The 22261-nt window shown below is 36.7% G+C and overlaps 1 protein-coding gene across 17 annotated transcripts in view; it reads left to right on the top strand.

The window, feature by feature from the left end:
• EML5 (EMAP like 5) overlaps window positions 1–22261 on the top strand; it is a 188452-nt gene that overhangs the window by 91483 nt on the left and 74708 nt on the right. For 15 of the 17 annotated variants that reach the window (XR_005235451.2, XR_012091027.1, XR_012091028.1 and 12 more), the window contains exons 15-21: window positions 4565–4670; window positions 6049–6142; window positions 7087–7187; window positions 13036–13238; window positions 14170–14281; window positions 16235–16362; window positions 21720–21861. Coding sequence is in view for 8 of the 17 variants with exons in the window: in XM_073011239.1 (XP_072867340.1) it covers window positions 4565–4670; window positions 6049–6142; window positions 7087–7187; window positions 13036–13238; window positions 14170–14281; window positions 16235–16362; window positions 21720–21861 (886 nt within the window). In the remaining 9 variants the exon portion in view is untranslated. The remainder of the gene's footprint in view (window positions 1–4564; window positions 4671–6048; window positions 6143–7086; window positions 7188–13035; window positions 13239–14169; window positions 14282–16234; window positions 16363–21719; window positions 21862–22261) is intronic. The other 2 variants (XR_005235455.2, XR_012091029.1) reach the window with 1 other exon arrangement.

Here is a 22261-nt window from a genome sequence, read left to right as displayed (position 1 = left end):
GTGTAGCAAGAAATGTGCTAGAAATATAAAGATAAATAAGACAACTTCTTGCCATGGTGGAAACTCATATTCTGAGTTGTGATACAGTGTCCTAAGTATAGATCAGAGAAGCTTGTCTCATCTATATTTATGACAATACCTTAGCACTATTGATGTTTTGGGGCAGGTAATTATTTGTTGTGGGAGGCTGACCTATGCATTGTAGGATATTTAGCAGCATCCCTGGTCTCAACCCGTTAAGTGTCAGTAACACCCACTTCTCTGAGTTGTGGCAACCCAAAATATCTCCCTGCCCAGATGTCCCTTGGGAGGCAAAATCACCCTGTTTTTAAATGTAGAAATATGTACAACGTCTTGTAGCAATGTAATGAAGAACTAATGATTAATTGTGTCCAGTATAATCGAAGAAACCCTCGTAGAGATGATGACATTTGAGCTGAGTTGTTTACTTGGCAGAGGGGAAGTTGGGAAAAAGCATTCTAAGTGTATTATAGCATGTGTAAAAGGTAAAAGTAGAGCAAAAAAAAAAAAAAAAAAAAAAAAATCCCAGATTATTTAAAGACCTATACATAACCCACAGTGTTCAAATCTTAGAATACATTATGGACATTAGTGGAGGAACTAACCAGGAGGGTAGGTGGAGGTTAAAACTACCTGGTTCTCCCACATATTAACACAAACTGGGTCTTGGATGCACAGTTGTATTTAATGTTTTACGATCTAGCCTTTCCAGTGCAGGCACGTTCTGAGAAACCTTTGTCCTCATTTGGGGCATTTTCTTGTCAGGTTTTTGTGTTTGTTTTTGTGGGTATTTGCTTCATTCCACTTCTGAGTTTTCAGGTAGACAGATGTGATTCAAAACTCTGTTCTAAGGTGTTTATTGTAGTGGAGTAATGGGTTTGCAGTAATAAGTCATACTTTTCCACCGAAGGGGAGGGTTTGGGAATCAAGACTAGATAAAGTTAAATTGTTGGAAGAATTCCTTGATTGGAAATTTTACCTTTGTGTTTTGATGCTCTGTTTCCTGAAAATAACTCAGGGATGCTCCAGGTTTGTCCATCTACTGCTTTGATTCCTTGGATCTCACCCATTCTTTCACTTTAAGAAAAAGAAAAAAAAATTGTTGCAGAGGTCTCTGTATTTTGCGGCTTCCCTTTTGTAAGAAGCACTTTTCCCAAATAAAACAATTTTTAAAAAAGCAATTTAGATGAAAAATCTAGAGAGTTTTTGCCTTTTGGAGAATTAAATACAAAGAATAACCCCTTGTCAGGAACTGTAATCTTAAGTGGAAATGAAAGAATGTGAAAGAAACTTACCTGGAAAGTCGAGTAATGTGACTAATTGTACTGTCATTTAGAAATTTTGTTTAATTCAGCAAATACTTGTTTAGTGCTTCCTATTCAAAAGCATTAAATGTTGTGGGAGAAACACAAAGATAACTCGGACTGGTTGCCACTATCGGGAGCTCAGAATGTAGTACAAGAATTGGACAAATTACTCTGTGTGTATTTGTGTATGTGTGTATGTGTGTATATGTGTGTGTGTATATATATAATTCACTAAAAATACACTGATTTAGATGTCCTGTGGGCAACTCAGGTTCAGTATGTCTAAAACAGAGATAAACAGGATTAGTCTTCCCTTCCAAACCTGTTCATCCTTTTATGTTTCCTTCTTAGAACATAGTACTGTATTAACTTGGTTGCCTAAGCCTGGAAGTTAATCTTGTTCTTCACCCCTAAAGCTAGTCAGTCCTCAAGTTGCACCCATTCTTTCACCTGAATATGTATTTATTCTTTATCTTCAATATTCTTTTTATCTTTAATTTTTCCATACCTCTACTGATAATCAGTGCTTCACAATTTCTGAAACATTACTATAGCCATTGGTCTCCTGCTTAAGTTTTTTCCTCTATCCATTTTCCCCGTTCACTAGTAATCTTTCTAAAAGTCTTAAAATTCTTCCATGTTTATTAGTATTAATAGCTTGTAGGCTGTCTAAACAGCTGTCTAAATAGCCACAAGCTCTAAATGGTAAGGGATGAAAAGGGGAGGTTGGAGAGTCAGACTTGGTTAAATGCAATTCAAGGCATAACATCAATGCAGAATTGGAAGTTGACTCCCAATGCAATTAAAGGCTTTTAACCAAATCTGACTCTCCAACTCCCCTTTTTATCTCTTACCATTTGCCTCTTTGTAAACTATTTTCTTGCCTTAGAATTTGTCCAACACGTATAATGCTATTTCACATCTTTTACTTAGTTCCTTCATCTGAGAAAACTCTTCCTCTTCACTTGTATTCAACCTTCCAACTTTAATTTCTGCTCCTTTTAAGACTTAGGCTAAGCCTATCTGAGAACTCTCCCAACCTCTCCATTCTCCCCTTCATCCCTGAGTGAGGTGCGCTAAGTGTACTTTAATAATACTCAATATTATACTAAATACTGTCTATACCTCATGGAATATGATATTGAAATCCAAGCTTTTCCACTTATTAGCTACTGGCAAATTACCTAACCCCTCTTTGCCTTCGTTTCTTCATCCTTTAAAATAAGGATATTATCTGTTCCTATCTCTTAGAGTTGTTGTGATTGGTACATGAGTCAGTCTTTGTAAGGTGCTTATGGAACAGTTTCTGGCACATAAATCACTTCTCAGTGAATGTTAGTCATCATCATAATTTCCAGGTGAGATGTCCACTAGACAATTGAAAATGTAAGTCTTGAATTCAGAGGACAAGTAACTGTTCGAGAGAAGGACTTGGGGAGGTATTTATTGTTTAACCACTGAAACTATAGAAATGAGATACCTCAGGGCAAAAATGAAGAATGAGAAGACTGGAGAATTAAAGACCACCTTGGGAGAGGTTTGTATTTAAGTAACAGGTGAGGAAATTGAGAAGGAAACTCACTAGTGGGAGTCAAGGAAGCTGGGCGCTGTGGCTCACGGCCTCTAATCCTAGCAATTTCGAAAATCGAGGCGGCAGATCCCTTGAGCCCAGGAGTTCAAGGCCAGCCTGGGCACATAGTGAAACCCCATCTTTACAAAAAATACAAAAAGTAGCCGGGCATGGTGGCACATGCCTGTAGTCCCTGTTACTTGGGAGGTTGAGACAGGAGGATCACTTGAGCCTGGGAGGCAGAGATTACAGTGAGCCAACATCATGCCATTTCACCCCAGCAGGGCAACAGGAGTGAAACGTTGTCTCAAAAAAAAATAAATAAATATAAAATAAGGGTGGGGTTTGGGATCAAGGAAACCAGAGAACCAGAAGAGAGTAGTACAGTAAAACCATCAAAAGCATCAAATTCTGTAGAAGTTTTTATATAAAAAGAAAACTTAAAAGTTACTTTTACTACTATGTACCCATAAAACATGTTAAAAGTTTTCTAAAAAGTTACTGGTAATGTTTGGCTGAATAACTTAGTGAAATATTGACTGATTGCAGTGTTATTTGTTGTATCTTTTTATAAAATCAATCTCGGCCGGGTGCCGGTAGTTCACACCTGTAATCCCAGCACTTTGGGAGGCCGAGGTGGGCAGATCACCTGAGGTTGGGAGTTTGAGACCAGCCTGACCAACATAGAGAAACCCTGTCTCTACTAAAAATACAAAAAATTAGCCGGGTGTGGTGGCGCATGCCTGTAATCCCAGCTACTCGGGAGGCTGAGGTAAGAGAATTGCCGGAACACAGGAGGTGGAGGTTTCGGTGAGCCGAGATCGCGCCATTGCACTCCATCCTGGGCAACAAGAGTGAAACTCCATCTCAAAAAAATAAAAATAAATAAATGAATAAAATCAATCTCTAAATTAACTATAATTGATAGCTCTATTAATTATTTCAGGAGTTGTCTCTATATACAAAGATATCTCTTTATACTTATGGTTAAAGAAAGTGACTACTTGAGTCTAGAGGAATAATTAAGAATTGATAGTTTACCTGTGCATTAGTGAACATCATAAACCAAGTTAAAAAATAAGTGACAGAGTGCTGCAGTAAAATTACCTTTTCAGGTCTGCTGACATGCTTGGTACTTTAACCCCCTCTGAATATTTGTTTACCCCATTATTTTAGTCTAGAATTCTTTATATTCAAGTTCTGTACTTTCTGAAGGCCCACCTCCAGTACCTTCTCTTCCAGGGACTCTTTCTCCACAGCCTTTTCATGTTCATTAAGCATCTATTAAGAGGTGTTTGTCTTTAATTGATAATGTCCTGTTTTCCCAGGAGTTTGCAAAAGTTACCTGAATGTCTTATCGCTCATTGTATCTAGCATAGAAACAATAGATGTTCAGTAAGCATTTGTTATCTTTATTGATGAAATAGATGATGAAAGTCACATAGTTCTAGTTACATCATTCCTAGAAACACTGAACTTAGCCTCATTAGCTTTTGAATAAGTGTAAGAAAAAAATATCAGTAACATGTATAGTCTGCTTTAAATTTTTATTTAATAAATTTCTGTGGTAAATAAGTCAAGCTGTAAAAATCTCTCGTTTTATTTCCTTTTAATAGATATGGAAATTAATTGTATATAATAACGTCTATAATTCTTTCTATTTTAGGTTGGTAGAGATCCCTCAATTCATATATGGGATACAGAGACCATTAAACCATTGTCCATATTAAAGGGCCACCACCAATGTGGTATTAGTGCTGTTGATTTCTCAGGTAAGGCTGTTTGCTATCTCAGTAAGAATGAACAAAATGCAGAGGCAACACATACCGTTTTAATCTAACTCAGTGTTACCTAAGCTTGTCCTTTAGCTGTGACATTCACAGTTTTTATCAAATGTGTATACTGTTGTCCTTATCAAACACTATGAAAGTGTGGATTTGCTAGCTAGTTTATAATTATAACTTAATGAGTATAGTTTTAATACCTATTAAAATTTGCATGTTTCTAGTAACATAATGTTTATCTACATAACAACCTAAATTCATCTCAGTTACCACAAGTATTTTGTATCTCCCACATTGGGCAAGCACTGATCTCACTGTTTTATAGCTAGAGTAAACTTTGAAAATGTTTAGGGTAAAAGGCTAGCAAAGAAAGAGTTGAGAACTGAAATACTTATTTTAGACATATTTATACAGTGACAATTTTAAGCTGTCTTGTAAAAATAATTTCAGATCATATTAGCACTTTTCTGTTTATTTAAAAGTTTGACAACTGCAGATAGGTCTACAGTGAAAGGTAGGGTGTGAATTGGGAAGAGGGAGGAAATACTATTAATAGAGAATTCTATATTAAGAAACAGTGAATTAATGCTTTTGCTGCTCTGACTGAAGTGATAAATTATCCATAGTAGAGTTCGGAGGGAAATCTATAGACATATTCAAAGATTTGCTAACAGAAACTAGAAAACGAATTGCGAACTAAGTGAGTCACCAAGAAAAATACCACTGGAGCAATGAGGAACTAATTGAGCCTTGCAAAGTGTGGTAAAGTGGGAAATATTTTCTTGTGGTCTGAGCCTTTACAGCCTATAAACATGCACACCCATAGGATATTCACTGATCATTTGTCTCAATGATTTGTCTAATATGTTCATTATGTATTGCTTGATACGATTGACCTTTACTAAAAGGAGTCATATTAGTGGTAGTATGTTGTTGTAATTTACATGTTTTTCATTTGATTAACTTTTCATACTTACTCTAAGTTCTTATATTACAGTAGATTTCTTATGGTGAATTTAATTAAAATAAATATTTTCTTCATCCCTTTGTTAGTTTTCCCTTTCCTTCTATTTTTTAAATCTCTTTTTTCCATTTTTCTTATCTCCCTCCTCCCATCCCAACCTGATGGATAGATAAGGAAAAGGAGGTCAGGTGCAATGAGAGCAGATACATTTAGAGGATTTGAGAAACTTTTATTCTCCCTCCCTTATAAATTCTGGTTCTTTTTATAGCTGTATGCATGCCTAGCATTTAACATTATTTTATCAAATTTTAAATACAGGATGTGGGTTTAGAATATATACTGAATGTTTCCTCTCTTCTGAATGTTAATAGTCAGTTTATCTCTCTCATTAATTTTCCACAGCGGATGGGAAACGTTTGGCGTCAGTTGGCATAGATGATAGCCATACCATTGTGCTGTGGGACTGGAAGAAAGGAGAGAAACTGTCAATAGCAAGGTAGGAAAAAAACTTGATATCACATTTGCAAAATACCAGAATTACTTTGGACTTCAAAAATTTTAAATTAAAACAATTTTGAAATCAAACAAATATGTAACTTTTTATTGCTTCCATGTTTGTTACCATTGAATAAATAATATAATCATAGTAAATGATTTCAGAATTTCTTTGTAGATTTATCCTTTGTGAACCCACTTTTAATATGGCATTGGATATAACTATCTGAAATCTCCATGTACAGGTAGAGTGTGTTCTACTGTATGATAGAGCTGTTGGAGAACATGATCAAATGCTCACATTATATATTAAAGTGAAAAAAGATACATATGCATATATGTCACAAAGAAGTTATAGGTTTTTATTTTCTTACATTTTTGTTCATTTTCTAAGTTTTCTATAGTGAGCATGTATTTTTTACAGTAATATTAACAATGCTTTAAAGGAGGAACTAGTCAACAGTGTCAGAGATTTTCAACCTCCTATTTATTAAAGCAATGTTAAAGCACTTTAAATATATAGATAAATGCTTTTTATGGAATATATAGATAATGCCCAAATTAACAATAGTTTAAGAGGAACTTTGTAGTTGGAAAGGCTATCTTAAGCTATAACAAAGTATTGTTTTAAAATTGCCTTTAACCCATTCATGCCACAAATAGGAATCGATTCCCTATGCACAGTACTGTAGTAGGTATTGTAGATACTGTCTGAAAGAAGTTCAGTTTTGACCATTTCTGTCTTTTGAGATTCTCTTGAGCAGAATTACCGTATTAAAATGATGACAAAAGAACAAATACACAAATACACAGTCCACATCTGAGAGATAAGTGGGAGAAAAATATTCAGTAAATAGAGTAACCAAGATAGGGTATGGATTAGGCAAGAGATTAGTACAGGAATGATGAATCCTCAGAGCTAAAACATTTTGATGTTTATTTCAGAGGAAGTAAAGATAAGATTTTTGTTGTAAAGATGAACCCGTATGTGCCTGATAAACTAATTACAGCTGGAATTAAACACATGAAATTTTGGCGTAAAGCAGGTAAGAAAGTGCTTCTTTTTTACTCTGTAGAATTTTAAGAAATTATTGCTTTTGAAAGTAATTTAGCTAAGTGCAGTGTGTACCCTAGACTGCATCCTGGAATAGAACAGGAACATTAGGAGAAAAACTGTTGAAATCTGAATGAAGTCTTGAGTTCATTTAATAATAATGTATCAAATATGTTGGTTTCTTAGTTTCAAAAAATGGTCTATGGTAATATAAGATGTTAACATTGGCTGGGTACAGTGACTCATGCCTGTAATCCCAGCACTTTGGGAGGCCAAGGTGGGAGGATCACTTGAGCTTAGATGTTAAAGAGCAGCCTGGGCAACATAGTGAGACCCTGTCTCTACAAAAAAATAAAAAATTAGCTGGGCGTGGTGGTGTGTACCTGTGGGCCCAGCTTCTTGGGAGGATAAGGTGGGAGGATCACTTGAGCCTAGGAGGTTAAGGCAGCAGGGAGCTATGATTTCCCACTGCACTCCAGCCTAGGCAACAGAGCAAGACCTTGTCTAAAAAAAAAAAAGATGTTTACATTAGTAGAAACCAAAGTGTATGAGAGAATACTCTGTAATTCCTTTGAATCTTTTCTGGAATCTAAAATTATCTAAAATAAGTTTATTTTTTTAAAGTAATTTACTGTTGTATTGATACATTTTAAACAAATAGAAGATTTATTGCCATTTATTGGCTGCATTTATGTAGTTGATATGGTTTGGCTGTGTCCCCACCCAAATCTCACCTTGAATTGTAATAATCCCCATGTATCAAGGGCAGGGCCAGGTAGAGATAATTTAATCATGGGGGTGGTTCCCCATACTGTTCTTGTGGTAGTGAGCAAGTCTCATGAGATCTGATGGTTTTATAAATGGGAGTTCCCCGTGCATAAGCAATTTTGCCTGCCACCATGTAAGACGTGACTTTGCTCCTTATTCACCTTCAGCCATGATTGTGAGGCTTCCCCAGCCATGTGGAACTGTGAATCAATTAAACCTCGTTCCTTATAAATTACCCAGTCTTGGGTATGTCTTTATGAACAGTGTGAGAACAGACTAATACAGTAATATTCATACTTGCAAAAAAATTCAATATATGAGATTAATCAAATTATGTCCAGACTTTTTCTTCTGTTAAAGACATGTTCTATAGTCTAAACTGAAAAAGAAAATTTTTTAAAAAATTACTCATATGCTATAAAATGATGTAAAAGTGGAATGCTATATTACTTTAGTCATTTGTAACTATAAAATAAAAAATATGTCTGTTTTCTAAATAGTATACTTATAAATTCCAGCAATGTGACATCAAAATCTCAATAAATTGAAACTGTTCAGAGAAAATATGTGAATATAGGAAGAAGTAAAACATTATTAGAAAAGAATAAACTTAGTTAAGACATTTCCCAAGTTCAAGTAACTTTCAAGTTGTAAATTACATGGGACATGGATTAATTTTCAGTCTTGGATTTAACACTTTATCAAAAACTCATCAGATGACAGCATATGCATTTACAAAGTAAAAAGAAGTATTTTTACATTTGTAATTTCGTTTCCACATGCTTAAACAAACTTTTCATTTGGGCACCTTAGTCACTGGTAATTGCAAATTCGCAGCAAATAATACAGTTGCACCTCACAGCATCAGAAAGTGTCACGGATTGGTTCCAGGATTCCCCAAGGATACCCAAATCCATGCTGCTCAAGTCCCTTGTATAAAATGGTATAGTATTTGCATATAATTTATGCACATCCTCCTGTATATTTTCAGCCATTTCTAGATTACTGATAATATCTAATATAATGTAAATGCTATGTAAATAGTTTGTTATACTGTTGTTTAGGGAATAATGACAAGGAAAAAAATGTCTGTACGAATTCAGTATAGATGCAACCATCCTTTTTTTCTTTTTGAAACAGAGTCTTGCTCTGTCGCCCAGGCTGGAGTGCAGTGGTGCGATCTCGGCTCACTGAAACCTCTGCCTCATGGGTTCAAGTGATTCTCCTGCCTCAGCCTCCTGAGTGACTGGGATTACAGGTGCCCGCCACACCACCCAGCTGATTTTTGTATTTTTTAGTAGAGATGGTGTTTCACCATGTTGGCCAGGCTGGTCTCAAACTCCTGACCCCAGGTGATCAACCTACGTTGGCCTCCCAAAGTGCTGGGATTACAGGCATGAGGCACCATGCCCGTCCTATCCTTTTTAAAAGGAATATTTTCAATCCACATTTGATTAAATCTACAGATGCAAAACCTGAGAATATGGAAGGCCGATTGTACTTAGTATTTCTGTCCTCGAAAAGAACTATGAATTTGTTTGAAATAAGATTTCAAGAAGGTAAATAGTCTTGCAATGAAAATACTTCCAAAGGAATAACTTTCTCTCTTAAGTTTGGTTAGACGTATAGAGGCCTAAAAGTGAAGCATAAAAGGATGAATGTTAAGGCTTTGGTGAACATTTCAACCTTCCTTACTTTTGGGGTTCTGATCCACAGAGTTCATTAACCAATTGGGAAGTAAGTATCTACTTACTTAACCTGACTAAGTATTGTTAACCCTCTAAATACATAGTTTTAGGTAAACTAGGTTGAAGTAGATGACTCAGACTTGAGGTTAACATGGGGCTTCTTGCCTCCCATTCCAGATCTAGGCTTTGAGAATTTCAGGTTTTGAATTCTTAGTCTCTCCCCTAAGGAATTTGAACTCTATTCGTGGTAGGGACAGAGGGATGGGGAGCCACTGAAAGTCTTTGATGCAATAATAACATGACCTGATTACATGACTTCGTGTAACAGGAACGTGTTATCCTGTGTGTATCATCGAGAAAACCCAGCTGTCAATGCTCTAAACCAAAGGTGGCAAACTTTTTCTGTAAATGGCCAGATAGTAAATATTTTAGGCTTTCTAGGCCAAAGGACAAAATCAAGAGTATTATGTAGGTCATTATAGAACAGGAGAGAAAACTGTCCTGCCCTGCTTACCCTGTTTGTACCCAGTTGCCATTAGACATTCTGTCTGCCAGAGAATGGGCCTGGCAGGTTGTGGTGGGGAGTGAAACTATAGTGAGCTTCACTCTGCTCCAGTGACACATAGATCCTAGTGTGTCCTTCTGTTCTTGGAGAGCCCAACCTTCTGAATTTGGGCAGCTGACCAGAAGTGGGGCAACTACTAGACTGAGATTCCACTGCCAGATAACAAGCAGTTGCCATTAGCAGAGTCTCAACTTGTAGGTGGGGACCAGCCCAGAGTCGGGGCAGATGCTACTTATACCCACAAACCAGGGAGGCAGACCCTGGGTGCAGAGAAGTAAACAGACTTGGTCTCTGCAGCTCAGAGTGCTAACCTACCTGCTCTGGTGGACGTTGTACAAAAACAGGTAGTGGCAGGATGTGGCATTCAGTCCGTAGTTTGCCCACCCTGCTCTAGAAGATACTTTGCCCTCTAGTAAAGGCCAGTTCTCCCACTTGTGCACTTGATACTTTCTGTCATCTACTCAAGGACGTCACTCTAACTCTTCTACCCTTTCTCTACTGTATCATCAATTTTCCTCTCTACTGACTTTCCCCTTAGCATACAAGTGTGATGTGATTTCTCCATCTTAAATAAGTGACACAAAACCCTCTTTCAACTCTGTTTTCCAGTTGCTGATCAATTTGTCACCTGTTTTCCAGTTGCTGATCAATTTGTCATCTTACTTCTATGCTAAACCACCTCTAAACAGTTGTTCCTACTTTCAATTTGCAATTTATGTTCTCTTTCTTTCTCTTTAGAAAAGTCTAATCTAGTTTTTTTCACCTCACCACTCCACCCAGCTGCTCTTACAGGGTCACTAATAACTCTGCCTTCTATGTTGAGAAAAGACAGTCTTCTGAATACATTTGGAATCTGACCTCTTTTCGTCATCTTCTATGATATCACTTTGGTCTGCCACCTTTACCATTTGCCCAGATGATTGAAATAGCCTTCTAACTCCTTTCATCCTTGACCTCACTTGTATCTATTCTCAATCCAGAATGAACCTCTTAATAAATCAGTTGCCAGATCTTGTCATTTCACTACTCAAATGTTTTGCATCTCATGTAAAGCAAAAGTAGGCCATGTTTACAATGGCCTGCAATACTGCCTTTGACCTCTCCAACCCCATTTCCCATTACTGTCTTCCCTTCTTTGCTACTCCATACTGGTCTCCCTGGATGTTACTTAGCGATTTCAGTCTTGTTGTACTGGGACCTTTGCCCTTGCTGCTCCCTCTACCTGGAACACTCTTCTAGCATGTTTTGCTCTTGCTACCTCCTTCAACTTTTCATTTAGATACATCTTGATGAGGCTTACCTTAACCACCCTACTTAAAATGGACTCCTCCCACTTCCTGTCTCCTTTTTATGCTTACATTTTCAGCAAAGTACCCATCATCTTCTAACACACTGTATAGTTTACTAGTTACATTTATTGACTGTCTCTCACCATGAAGCTCCAAGGAATTTTGTTGTCTTGCCTCTTCTGTTCATAAGTCTATCCCTGGTACATTGAATAGTGCCTAGCATGTATATTTCTTTTTTTCTTTCTTTCTCTCTCTCTTTTTTTTTTTTTTTTGAGACAGGGTTTTGCTCTGTCACCCAGGCTGGAGCGTAGTGGCACAATCGTGGCTCACTGCAACCTCTGCCTCTCAGGCTCAAGCTATCCTCCGGCCTCAGCCTCTCAAGTGGCTGGGACAACAGGCGCCCACCACCATGCCCAGCTAATGTATTTCTTGAATGAATGAAGGAGGGAAGGAATTTGCGAGTTCAATTGGGAAAAATGGGCAAAAGATATCAATAGGTATTGATGACCAATAAAAATATGAAAATATGATCAAGCATAATATTCACAGAAATGCAAATTTAAACCACAATAAAATTCAGTTGGTGTTTCATATTCCCAAGTGTGACAACACAAACTGTTCCCAAAGGTGGGAAACAAGGAATTCTTTTCACTGTTAGTAGGAATGTGCATTGGTATATAAACTTTGGAGAACGGTTTGGCAACAGCTGATCCCTCTCTGATCTATATGCTATGCCTTTTGCACATTACCCTATTACTACTCCCAGGCATTCCTAGAGAAATTCTTGCACTCGTGTAGAAGAGACCTTTACAAGAATGTTTAAAGCAGCATTGCTTTTAATAGCAAAAACTTGGAAGTAACTTAAATGCCCATTAATAGGAAAATGGATAAACCATGGTGTGTTTATATAATGGAATGCTATATGGTTATGAAAGTGAGTTTTCTAACATGTAAACAATTCTGTAACAAATCATTGGTGAATAAAGCAAGTTGCAAAAGAGTACATACAGGATGATATTTATAGAAAAATTTAAAACATGAAAAAATATGATATTGCTTAAAAATTAACGAATATGTTATATATAAAGGAATGCATGAGAAGAATCAGTATCACATTCACAATAGCAGAGGGTGAAGAAGGGAGATGAGATTGGCATGACATTTCAGTTACTCTGGGATCTTTTTATAGGTCAGTGGATGTACAGGCATTCATTGTATTGGAGTTTTTTAATGCCTTTTTGTATTCTTAAATATGTCATAATAAAAACTTTTAAAAACATCATCAAAAGTGCTAAGGACTGATTAAAACAGACTTAGTCCAGGTCTTTGTTTATCTAAAAAGTTACGGTCTTAATGCAGCTATGCAAGGTGTTACCCACATCACTGATTGAGACACCTGTATTTTTCAGTTCTCCTTACTGTTGCATGCCTTTCTATTCAAACAACAACAACAGTAGAAAAGGAATTTTGCTTCTTTATAATTGCATACATTTTGAAAGTGGTACTTTCATAATATTTTTTGTGAACTAGGGGGAGGATTGATTGGAAGAAAAGGCTACATAGGCACACTGGGGAAAAATGACACAATGATGTGTGCAGTGTATGGATGGACTGAAGAGATGGCTTTTTCTGGAACATCCACAGGAGATGTGTGTATCTGGAGGGACATCTTTCTTGTAAAAACAGTGAAAGCACATGATGGGCCAGTGTTCAGTATGCATGCTTTGGAAAAAGTAAGTAACCTAAAGAGATTTCAAGTTAAACATAATTTGTCATGGAGTGTAAAGCGTTTTCAGAAGTAAAGGAACACTGCCTTTCTACTTGGCTGGACTATCCAGCAGTAGTCTGTGGGCTAGGCTCATCTTGACGTTTCTTTGTTTCTCTTTTCAAACTCCTGAACACAGAATGAAATAGGTCTGCAGTGTTTTGTTTTGAGACAGGTCACTCTGTCACCCAAGTTGGAGTGCAGTAGTGTGATCATAGCTCACTGCAGCCTCTAACTCATGGCCTCAAGAAATCCTCCTGCCTCAGCTTCTTGAGTAGCTGTGACTACAGGCAAGTGCCACCTGCACCCATTTAATTTTAAAAAATGTTTTGGTAGAGATTATGTTGCCCATTGTAGTCTCCAACTCTTGGGCTTAAGCTCTTCTCCCACCTCAGCCTTCAAAGTGCTGGATTACAGGCATGAGCCACTGTGCCAGCCAGGTCTGCTGTTTTTTTTCTTTTTTCTCTTTTTAAAGTTTAACTTCATGTTCTTAAGCTCATGCTATGTGTCAAAAACCAGCTGTTTATATATAATCACCATATCCTATCAGGTAGTTACTATTATTGTTTTCTCTTTTTAAGGATGAGGTTATTATGTAGACTCCAGGAGGATATATGTAACTTTCTGAGAGTAGTAATCTGAGGTATAGTTACAGATTTTAGAAACTATGTTTCTAAAGCCCCATCCTAAAAGTAAAATGTTTAGTGTCACTGTAAATATTATTGCAGATTCCATGTAGACAGTTTAAAAAACAATGGATTCTTATGCTTATTCCTATTCTTTACAAGCTGTAACTTTTGGCTATATTCTTTTTTCTAGAAGTGTTCAATATAAGGAAAAAGGCTACTATTTAAAAAAATATTTAGATTTTTATTAACTTGGACCTTTTTTTTTCATAGGGGTTTGTAACTGGAGGAAAAGATGGTATAGTAGCTCTTTGGGATGACTCTTTTGAAAGATGTCTCAAGACCTATGCTATAAAAAGAGCTGCATTGGCCCCGGGATCTAAAGGTGATTTGAGACTTATGGGAGATTTTTATAGGAAAAAAGATTAACTGCTTATTAATATGCTTGATCACTGAGGTGGAACACATGGCATATATTTTTCCTTCTTGTTGGGCATCAGCATTAAGTGGAAGAAATCACTTAATGATACCAGAATCATTGCTGTCTTTTCAAAAATCTATTTTCTGTGATGCAAATGGTAAAATATTTGTGAAGTACAAGATTATGAATCCTAATTTTTAACATTAATTTTCCAAAGAAAATTTCCATGTGAACATCACATTTATCACCAGTCAGGAACTTGTGTGCAACTTTGACATTTTGTTTCACCTTGGCATTTTGTTGACCCTGCCTCTCTAGCCTCACAGGCCCTTTTTCCGTTTGCCATTTGTTTATTTATTTATTTATTAATTTAAGAGACAGGGTCCTGCTGTGCTGCCCAGGTTGGAGTGCAGTGGTGCAGTCATAGCTCACTGAAACCTTGAACCCCTAGACTCAAGCGGTCCTCCTGCCTCAGCCTCCTGAGTAGCTGGGACTAAAGGCGCCTGCCACCATACTCAGCAAATTTTCAAATTTTTGTACAGCCAGGGTCTCTCTATGTTGCCCAGGCTGGTCTCAAACTCAAGTGACCCTCTAAACTTGGCCTCCTGAAGCACTGAAATTACAGGCATGAGCCACTGTGCTTGGCTTTTTTTTTTTTTTTTAAGAGGAGGAAGGGTGCAAGGGCAGTATTAGGCCCAACTCCCTGTCTGCTGACCATCCTCCGGGCTGTGGGCCCAGAAGGTGCATTTTCTTTTGAGCACATTTCTTCCTTTAAGGCATGGCATCACACTCTCCCTGACCTCTGGGCCTTTCTACATGTTTTTACTTTTTCCTAAAACATGTCCTTCCTCTTCCCTCCTACCCCCTCCAGTTACTTGACAACATACTTATTTTTCAAATGTCAAACCTGATTTTTTTTCTAGGATGATTTCCCCCACCTGCACTCACCTCCTCTTGAAAAAGTTCAATTCCACTGCTATGTGCTCCTATTTCAATATGCCCCTAACACAGGGTCTGTTTTCCTCATTGTATGCTCTGTAAGGGCAGGAGTTGGGTCTATCATCTTTACTAATGTGTTGCTGAAGCCTCCCTAGGACAAGTAGACATAAATATAGCCGGCCCTCTGTATCTGGGGCTTCCATATCCTCAGATTCAACCAACTGCAAATAAAAAATATGCGAGAGAAAAATAAAAAGTAACAATAGAACAATAAAAATAATATAAATTAAAAATACAGTATAACAGCTATTTACATAGCATTTACATTGTACTAGATATAAGCAATCTAAAGGTGATTTAAAGCATATGGGGGCCAGGCGTGGTAGCTTGCGTCTGTAATCCGAGCACTTTGAGAGTCCCAGGTGGGTGGATCTCCTGAGGCCAGGAGTTCAAGACCAGTCTGGGCAAAATGGCAAAACCCCATCCTGGAAAAAAAAAAAAAAAAAAGGAATGCTGTATGTGGATTATATGCAAATACTGCACCATTTTATATGAGGGACTGGAGCATCCATAGATTTTGGTGTCTGTGGTGGTCCTGGAATCAATCCCTGAAGGATACTGAGGGCTGACTATGTATCTTGAGTTGAATTAAAATTACTAATAAGAATATTGTAAATACTCTAAGAGGGGCAGAAGATGGATAAGGAAGGGCTAATATAAGAAGAGGTAAACAAATAGTTGTCACAATGGTAGGAGGAAATCTGAGAATAGAATCATAGAATTATAATACATAGGTGGTACTTATTTTGAGATTACTCAATTGAATGATTGGGGATAATGTAGTACATTTATTAGAAAAAATACAGGAGAAAACCTTGTAATATGATTTTCACTGTCAAGTAGCTTAATTGGCAATATATACACCCTTGTATTATAGTAACTGTATGTCTAGAAGAACATCTTCATTTAACATTTCAGGTCTTCTCTTGGAAGATAATCCATCTATACGTGCCATATCCTTAGGACATGGTCATATTTTAGTTGGCACAAAGAATGGCGAAATACTAGAAGTGGATAAAAGTGGCCCAATAACACTTCTGGTTCAGGTAATTTTAAATGCTAATTTGCTTTTTTTTTCTTTACATACAATTGATTATTTCAATATATAAGAGCCAAAAGTTGACAGTGATGAAAAATAATGTTAAATTAGGGAAATATTTGTTAATGTATACAGAAAAAAAATCAAATTTGGTTATAGCTAAATGATTGGGTATCAGTAAATATACATATTCTTATATGGAATAATTGCCAATATTTTAAGTAATTTCTTATCACAAAATAAGGGACCAATGAAAAGAAAAACCAGTTGTAATTAATTTAACCCAGTCTGTTTTTAATTTTATTTATGTAAGGTATATTTGTTGAGCCCAAGGCAATTATTTTTCTCTGAAACTATTAGGTCATTCTTAAGTTTCTAAGAAAAAATAAAAATGAATGTGTGAATGTATGCTAAAAGTTTATTGTTGAAAATTAAATATCAGTGAAAAGATGTAAATAATAAAACAATCCAGAAATATAAAAATTATGTGATAGAGATGTAAAATTAAAAAGCAAGATTAGGTGCTGGTTATATGATCCTTAACATTTCCATCAGGAATGCTGGATTTGATTTGTAGATTTATATTTCTTCTATGTATTATATTTTTCTGGAAAATAGGGAAATAAATTAATACCATAAAACAGTAAATGAAATAGGATACATCTTGTTGAAAAATGGTCCTTATGCAACTCTACATAGCAACACCAAACTTTGGCTTGCCTTTTTACCCTGAAAAACAATTTTCTTTCTTAATACAGACTTATTTCTTCTGCAACCCCCACTTCACTGTTACAACACCAATGAGCACACCTAGATGAGAACACTGGGCAGGCTTCAATGTTAATTTAACATTTTGATGGGTCAAGGAAAATTTGTAAACAGATGACGAAATGTTATATGTTAAATTAATTGGTGTCTTACTGTTTAATTTCACTTACATAATATGCCTTTGAAGTAAAAAGATGGTGAGGTCATGGTGTTTAACATGTTTGTGATGTCTTGGAAAATATTAACACAAGTATGCTTTTGCAGATGAATCCAAATATGAAATTATTAAAAACACAGTTTCTTAACTGTGAAAAAAGATTTAGAAGTCACAAATAATGTCTGTTACGAGAAAAACTTTAGACAAAATAAATTTAACAGAGTTAATCTGCACATTAAAAGAGGGCTGGCTTGGTGGCTCATGCCTGTAATCTCAGCATTTTGGGAGGCTGAGGCAGGCAGATCACTTGAGCCCAGGAGTTTGGGAAGATGAGGTGGGCAGATTGCTTGAGCCCAGCATGAGCAACATAGTGAGACCCTGTCTCAGGAAAAAAAAAAAAAAATCATGAATTAGGCAGCACTCAGCACTGGAAAAGGCTCAGAGAGATCCGCTGTAGCAGCATGGGCAGTGAGATTTTATAGGCTGAGTCCGGAAGTAAAACAAAAAAAATGTATTTGATTGGTTGGAATGGAAAGACTTCACTTAGAGATTGGTTGGCAGATTCTGATTGGCATAGTCTCTAGTTTCATTTCACTGTTTACATTGGGCTTTCGTTTGCTTACATAGGAACCTAAAGCGCCGAACCCTTGGCCTCCCAGTTAAAATTTTTTAAAATGTCCTGTTGTTTTTAGTATTTATTGTAGAGTTCAAGATTTCAATTGTCTTATTATCTTCTTGAGATTGGAAACAAGATAAGGATACCAGATCACACCATTATTGTCCAGCATTTTGTGTGAGGTCTTAGCCAATCCAGTAAAACAAAACACTAATTAAAGTGTATGTGTTGGAAAGGAATGAACAACAGTATTGGTATTTTTGGGTGTTATAACCCTATACCTGGAATATCAAGGGAATAAACTGAAAAAATATTAGAACTAATTAAAGAGTTCTGTAAAGTGATTAGATGCAAAATCCACTTATAAAAATCAATAGTGTTTCTATATACTAGCAATAACTAGTTAGAAGATATGATATTAAAAATGCTACTTGCTGGCTGGGCACCGTGGCTCACACCTGTAATCCCAGCACTTTGGGAGGCTCAGGCAGGTGGATCACAGGTTCGAGACCAACCTGGCCAATGTGGTGAAACTCCGTCTCTACTAAAAATACAAAAATTAGCCAGACATGGTGGCAGGCGCCTGTAATCACAGCTACTCAGGAGGCTGAGGCAGGAGAATTGGTTGAACCTGGGAGGTGGAGGTTCTAGTGAGCCAAGATCGTGCCACTGCACTCCAGCCTGGGCAACAGAGCAAGATTCCCTCTCAATAAATAAATAAATAAATAAATAAATAAATAAATAAATAAAATGTTACTTGCACCAGGTGCAGTTGCTCATGCCAATAATCCCAGCTACTCAGGAGGCTGAGGTGGGAGAATCACTTGAAGCCGAGTGTTCAAGATCAGCCTGGGCAACATAGTAAGACCCCCCCCACACACACACCTCTAAATAAAATAAAATTAGCTGGGTTTTCTTGCACACATGTGTAGTCCCAGCTACTCAGGAGGCTAATGTAGGAGGATCACTTGAGCCCAGGAGTTCAAGGGTGCAGTGAGCTATGATTGCACCACTGCATGGCAGCCTGAGTGACAGAGGGAGACCTCATTTCTTTAAAAGAATGGTGCTCACACACACAAAAAATACAGTAACGGGGAATAAATATAGCTAAAAATATACTCGACCTGTGTTAACAAAACTGTAAGATTTTACTAAAGAATAAAAGAAATAAGTTATATAAATTTAATCACAATCAAAATTTTAATTAGATTTTTTACAAATTCTGGAAAGACATTAAAAACCATATAGAAGAAAAAATATTCAAGAATAGTTAAGAAAGCTTTCAGAAACTCTCCATGCTAGAAATAAAAATATTATAAAATGATAGTAATTACAAGTATAGGAATATGTATACCCTACAGAAGTGTTTACATATATTTAACAACAACAACAACAAACTGTACAGTGTTTGCAGCAGCATTATTCCATGGATCACTTTGGGGAGTAGTGCCATCATAACATTAAGTCTTTCAGTCCATGAACATGGGATAAGCTCCCTATTTAATTAGATCTTCTTTTAACTTTTTCTGAGTGTATTGTAGTTTTCAGTGTATAGATCTTGCACTCATTTTGTTAAATTTATTTTTAACTTTCATTATTTTTAATGCTGTTATAAATACAATTGTTTTCTTAATTTTGATTGTTTATTATTCATTTCTCGTATATCAAAATGCAGTAGATTTTCTCATTAACCTTATAACCTGTAAACTTGCTGACCTCATTTATTAGTTCTGATAGTTTTATAGTGGATTATTTAGGATTTTCTGTATACAAGATTATGTCATCTGTAAATACACATAGTTTTACTTCTTCTTGTCCAATCTGGATGCCTGCTATTTCTTTTTCTTGTCCCATTGTCCTTACTAGAACCTCTAGTATATACTGTTAAATGTAAGTGGTGAGAACAGAACATCCTTGTCTTGTTCCTGGTCTTAGAGTGAAAGCATCTAGTCCTCCACCATTGAGTATAATGTTAACTTGGGTTTTTCATAGATGCTCCTTACTGAGGTTAAGTTGAGGAGTTACTACCCTTTTATTCCAAGTTTGTGGAGCATTTTCATCATAGATGGGAAGGGATTTGTCAGTTTTTCTGTGTCTATTAAGCTGATCATGTGGTTTTCATTTTTAATTCTGTTGATACAGTGTATTACATTCATTGATTTTTTATGTAATGTCAATCTTGCATTCCTAGGATAAATCCCACTTGGTTGTGGTATCTGATTTTTTATATGTATTGGATTTGGTTTGCCAGTATTTTGTTGAGGATTTTAGCATCAGTATTTATAAGGGATATTGGTCTTTAGTTTTCTTGTGATATCTTTGATATCACAAGAAATCAAGCTTTAATATCAGGGTAATAATGACTTTATAATGTAATTCAGGAAGGGTTCCCTCATCTTTGTCTCTTTCCCAGACCACACCCAACTGTTAAACTCCTTTAATTGCTAGCTTATTACTCTGTTGTTTTCAGTTTTCAACATTTTCCTCAGGTATAAATTGTGCCACAGGCTAAACCAATCAAATTCAGGTTCCTTTAAAGGGATACTTCCCAAGGTTCTTGTTTGGGGTTTGTTTCTGACTCCAAGCAGGCTCTTCCCAGCTGGTTCTCTTGGACAAACTAGCTGGCCTGTGGTTTAGCCTATATTTCCAGTGAGCCTACCAGCCTCCTCCCAATTACTTTTTATTAGATTTTTTTTACAAATTCTGGAAACAAAAACCATATAGAAGAAAAAATATTCAAGAATAGTTAAGAAATTTTCAAAACAATTTTCACCATTTTTGAGAGCATACTTACTCATGAGCTTTTTCACACTCTTCTGTAAATGAAGTCAGTTCCTTTGAGAAGAGATTAGGAGCTATCTGGTTTTCTGGATTGCCTCTCCCTCCAGGCAAAATCTCTGAACTAGGGCTCTAGAGTTGAGAGTGAGGTCAATGGAATCCTTATCTTTGAGTATCTCAGGCTTTAGGCCCTGAGTACTTGGTAAGGGGAGAGGGGACAGTGGACAGTAGTCTCAGCTGTTCCTGAGTTACCACCAGGACCCCATTATTCTCAGAGGCACTATATCCAAAGTAGAGCCTCCATCTGGAGGAGGGGCTGGGCAGAAGCTAGCTCCCATCTGTCAGCTGAGCTCAATAAGAATTTAGCCTCAGCAACAGGAGACTGAGGGCAGGATGAGAAATGCTGACATCCTGCCCTGCCTGGGAAGATAGCACTCTGACCGGGAGCTGCAGGGAGAGAGAGCCTGTTCTTGGTTGCATCAGTCTCGGAGTTTCCGTCTAGATGAGGAGAGAGGAAGGGAGTGGATCTCAGTTTAAATACCATAGACTCTCACTGTTCTTAACAAATTTTAGCAGATTTTCTTAAATAAATGTTCCTTCCTTTGTTGCATCTCCTTGGAACTATTTTCAGAGACTTTAAATGATTGTGTTTTATTTTAATTGATTTTTACTAGTTTCACTGGTGAGCAGGTCTGTGGAGCTCCTCACTCTCTCATGCAGGAAAGTGCCTCCTGTGTGGCAATTACTAACATTCCAGAGCAGCCGATTCCTATTCTCTCCACCCAGAGAATGTTTTAGGATTACAAGCTAACTTTAATTATCACTTGATTATATTGTAATTGTGGAGCTAAAGTTGTTACAGAGATATTTTATTGTGTTTCCCAAAGATAAACAGAAAAGTTTTATTAGACTTACTATTCAGTATCCTATCTATTATCATATGTTATTGAATGTTATCTTTAGCTTTATTCTAAATAAAACTGTGTATAAATACACACACACACACACACGCATACACTAAATTGATCCTATATTTTCTTTATAGGGACACATGGAAGGAGAGGTGTGGGGTTTAGCTACACACCCTTATCTGCCCATCTGTGCTACTGTAAGTGATGATAAAACCTTAAGAATATGGGATCTCTCTCCTAGTCATTGTATGTTGGCTGTCCGGAAGCTGAAAAAGGGTAAGAGGCTCTCAGACTTGAACATAGATTAAGCTGTCACGTTTTCTAACCTTTACAAATATAAGAAAGCAAAACTAGGCACATTTTAAAAAGACTTTAAATATGTTGAAATATTTATTCAACATCTACTTGCTCATGGTGCCACGTAGAGAAATGTAATTGTACTCAGTCTTTGCTTTATGGGACCTCCTATCATCATGCCTAAACTGAGCAAATTTCCAATAACTTGTTGAATAAAGAATATAGGAAGTAAACAGAAGCTAAGTTTTTCTCTCCTTTGTGACTATGGATTATACATAATTTAGAACTGGAAACTTTTCTAAGGCATAGTGGGGACTAAAAATAAAATCAAAAAAGAACTGGAAACTAAGAGGGTAGACAGTTGTGGGTAGACAGTTGA

Source organism: Chlorocebus sabaeus, chromosome 24, assembly GCF_047675955.1.
Source record: "Chlorocebus sabaeus isolate Y175 chromosome 24, mChlSab1.0.hap1, whole genome shotgun sequence".
Lineage (NCBI taxonomy): Eukaryota > Metazoa > Chordata > Mammalia > Primates > Cercopithecidae > Chlorocebus > Chlorocebus sabaeus.
This window is presented reverse-complemented; position numbering and strand designations above follow the sequence as displayed.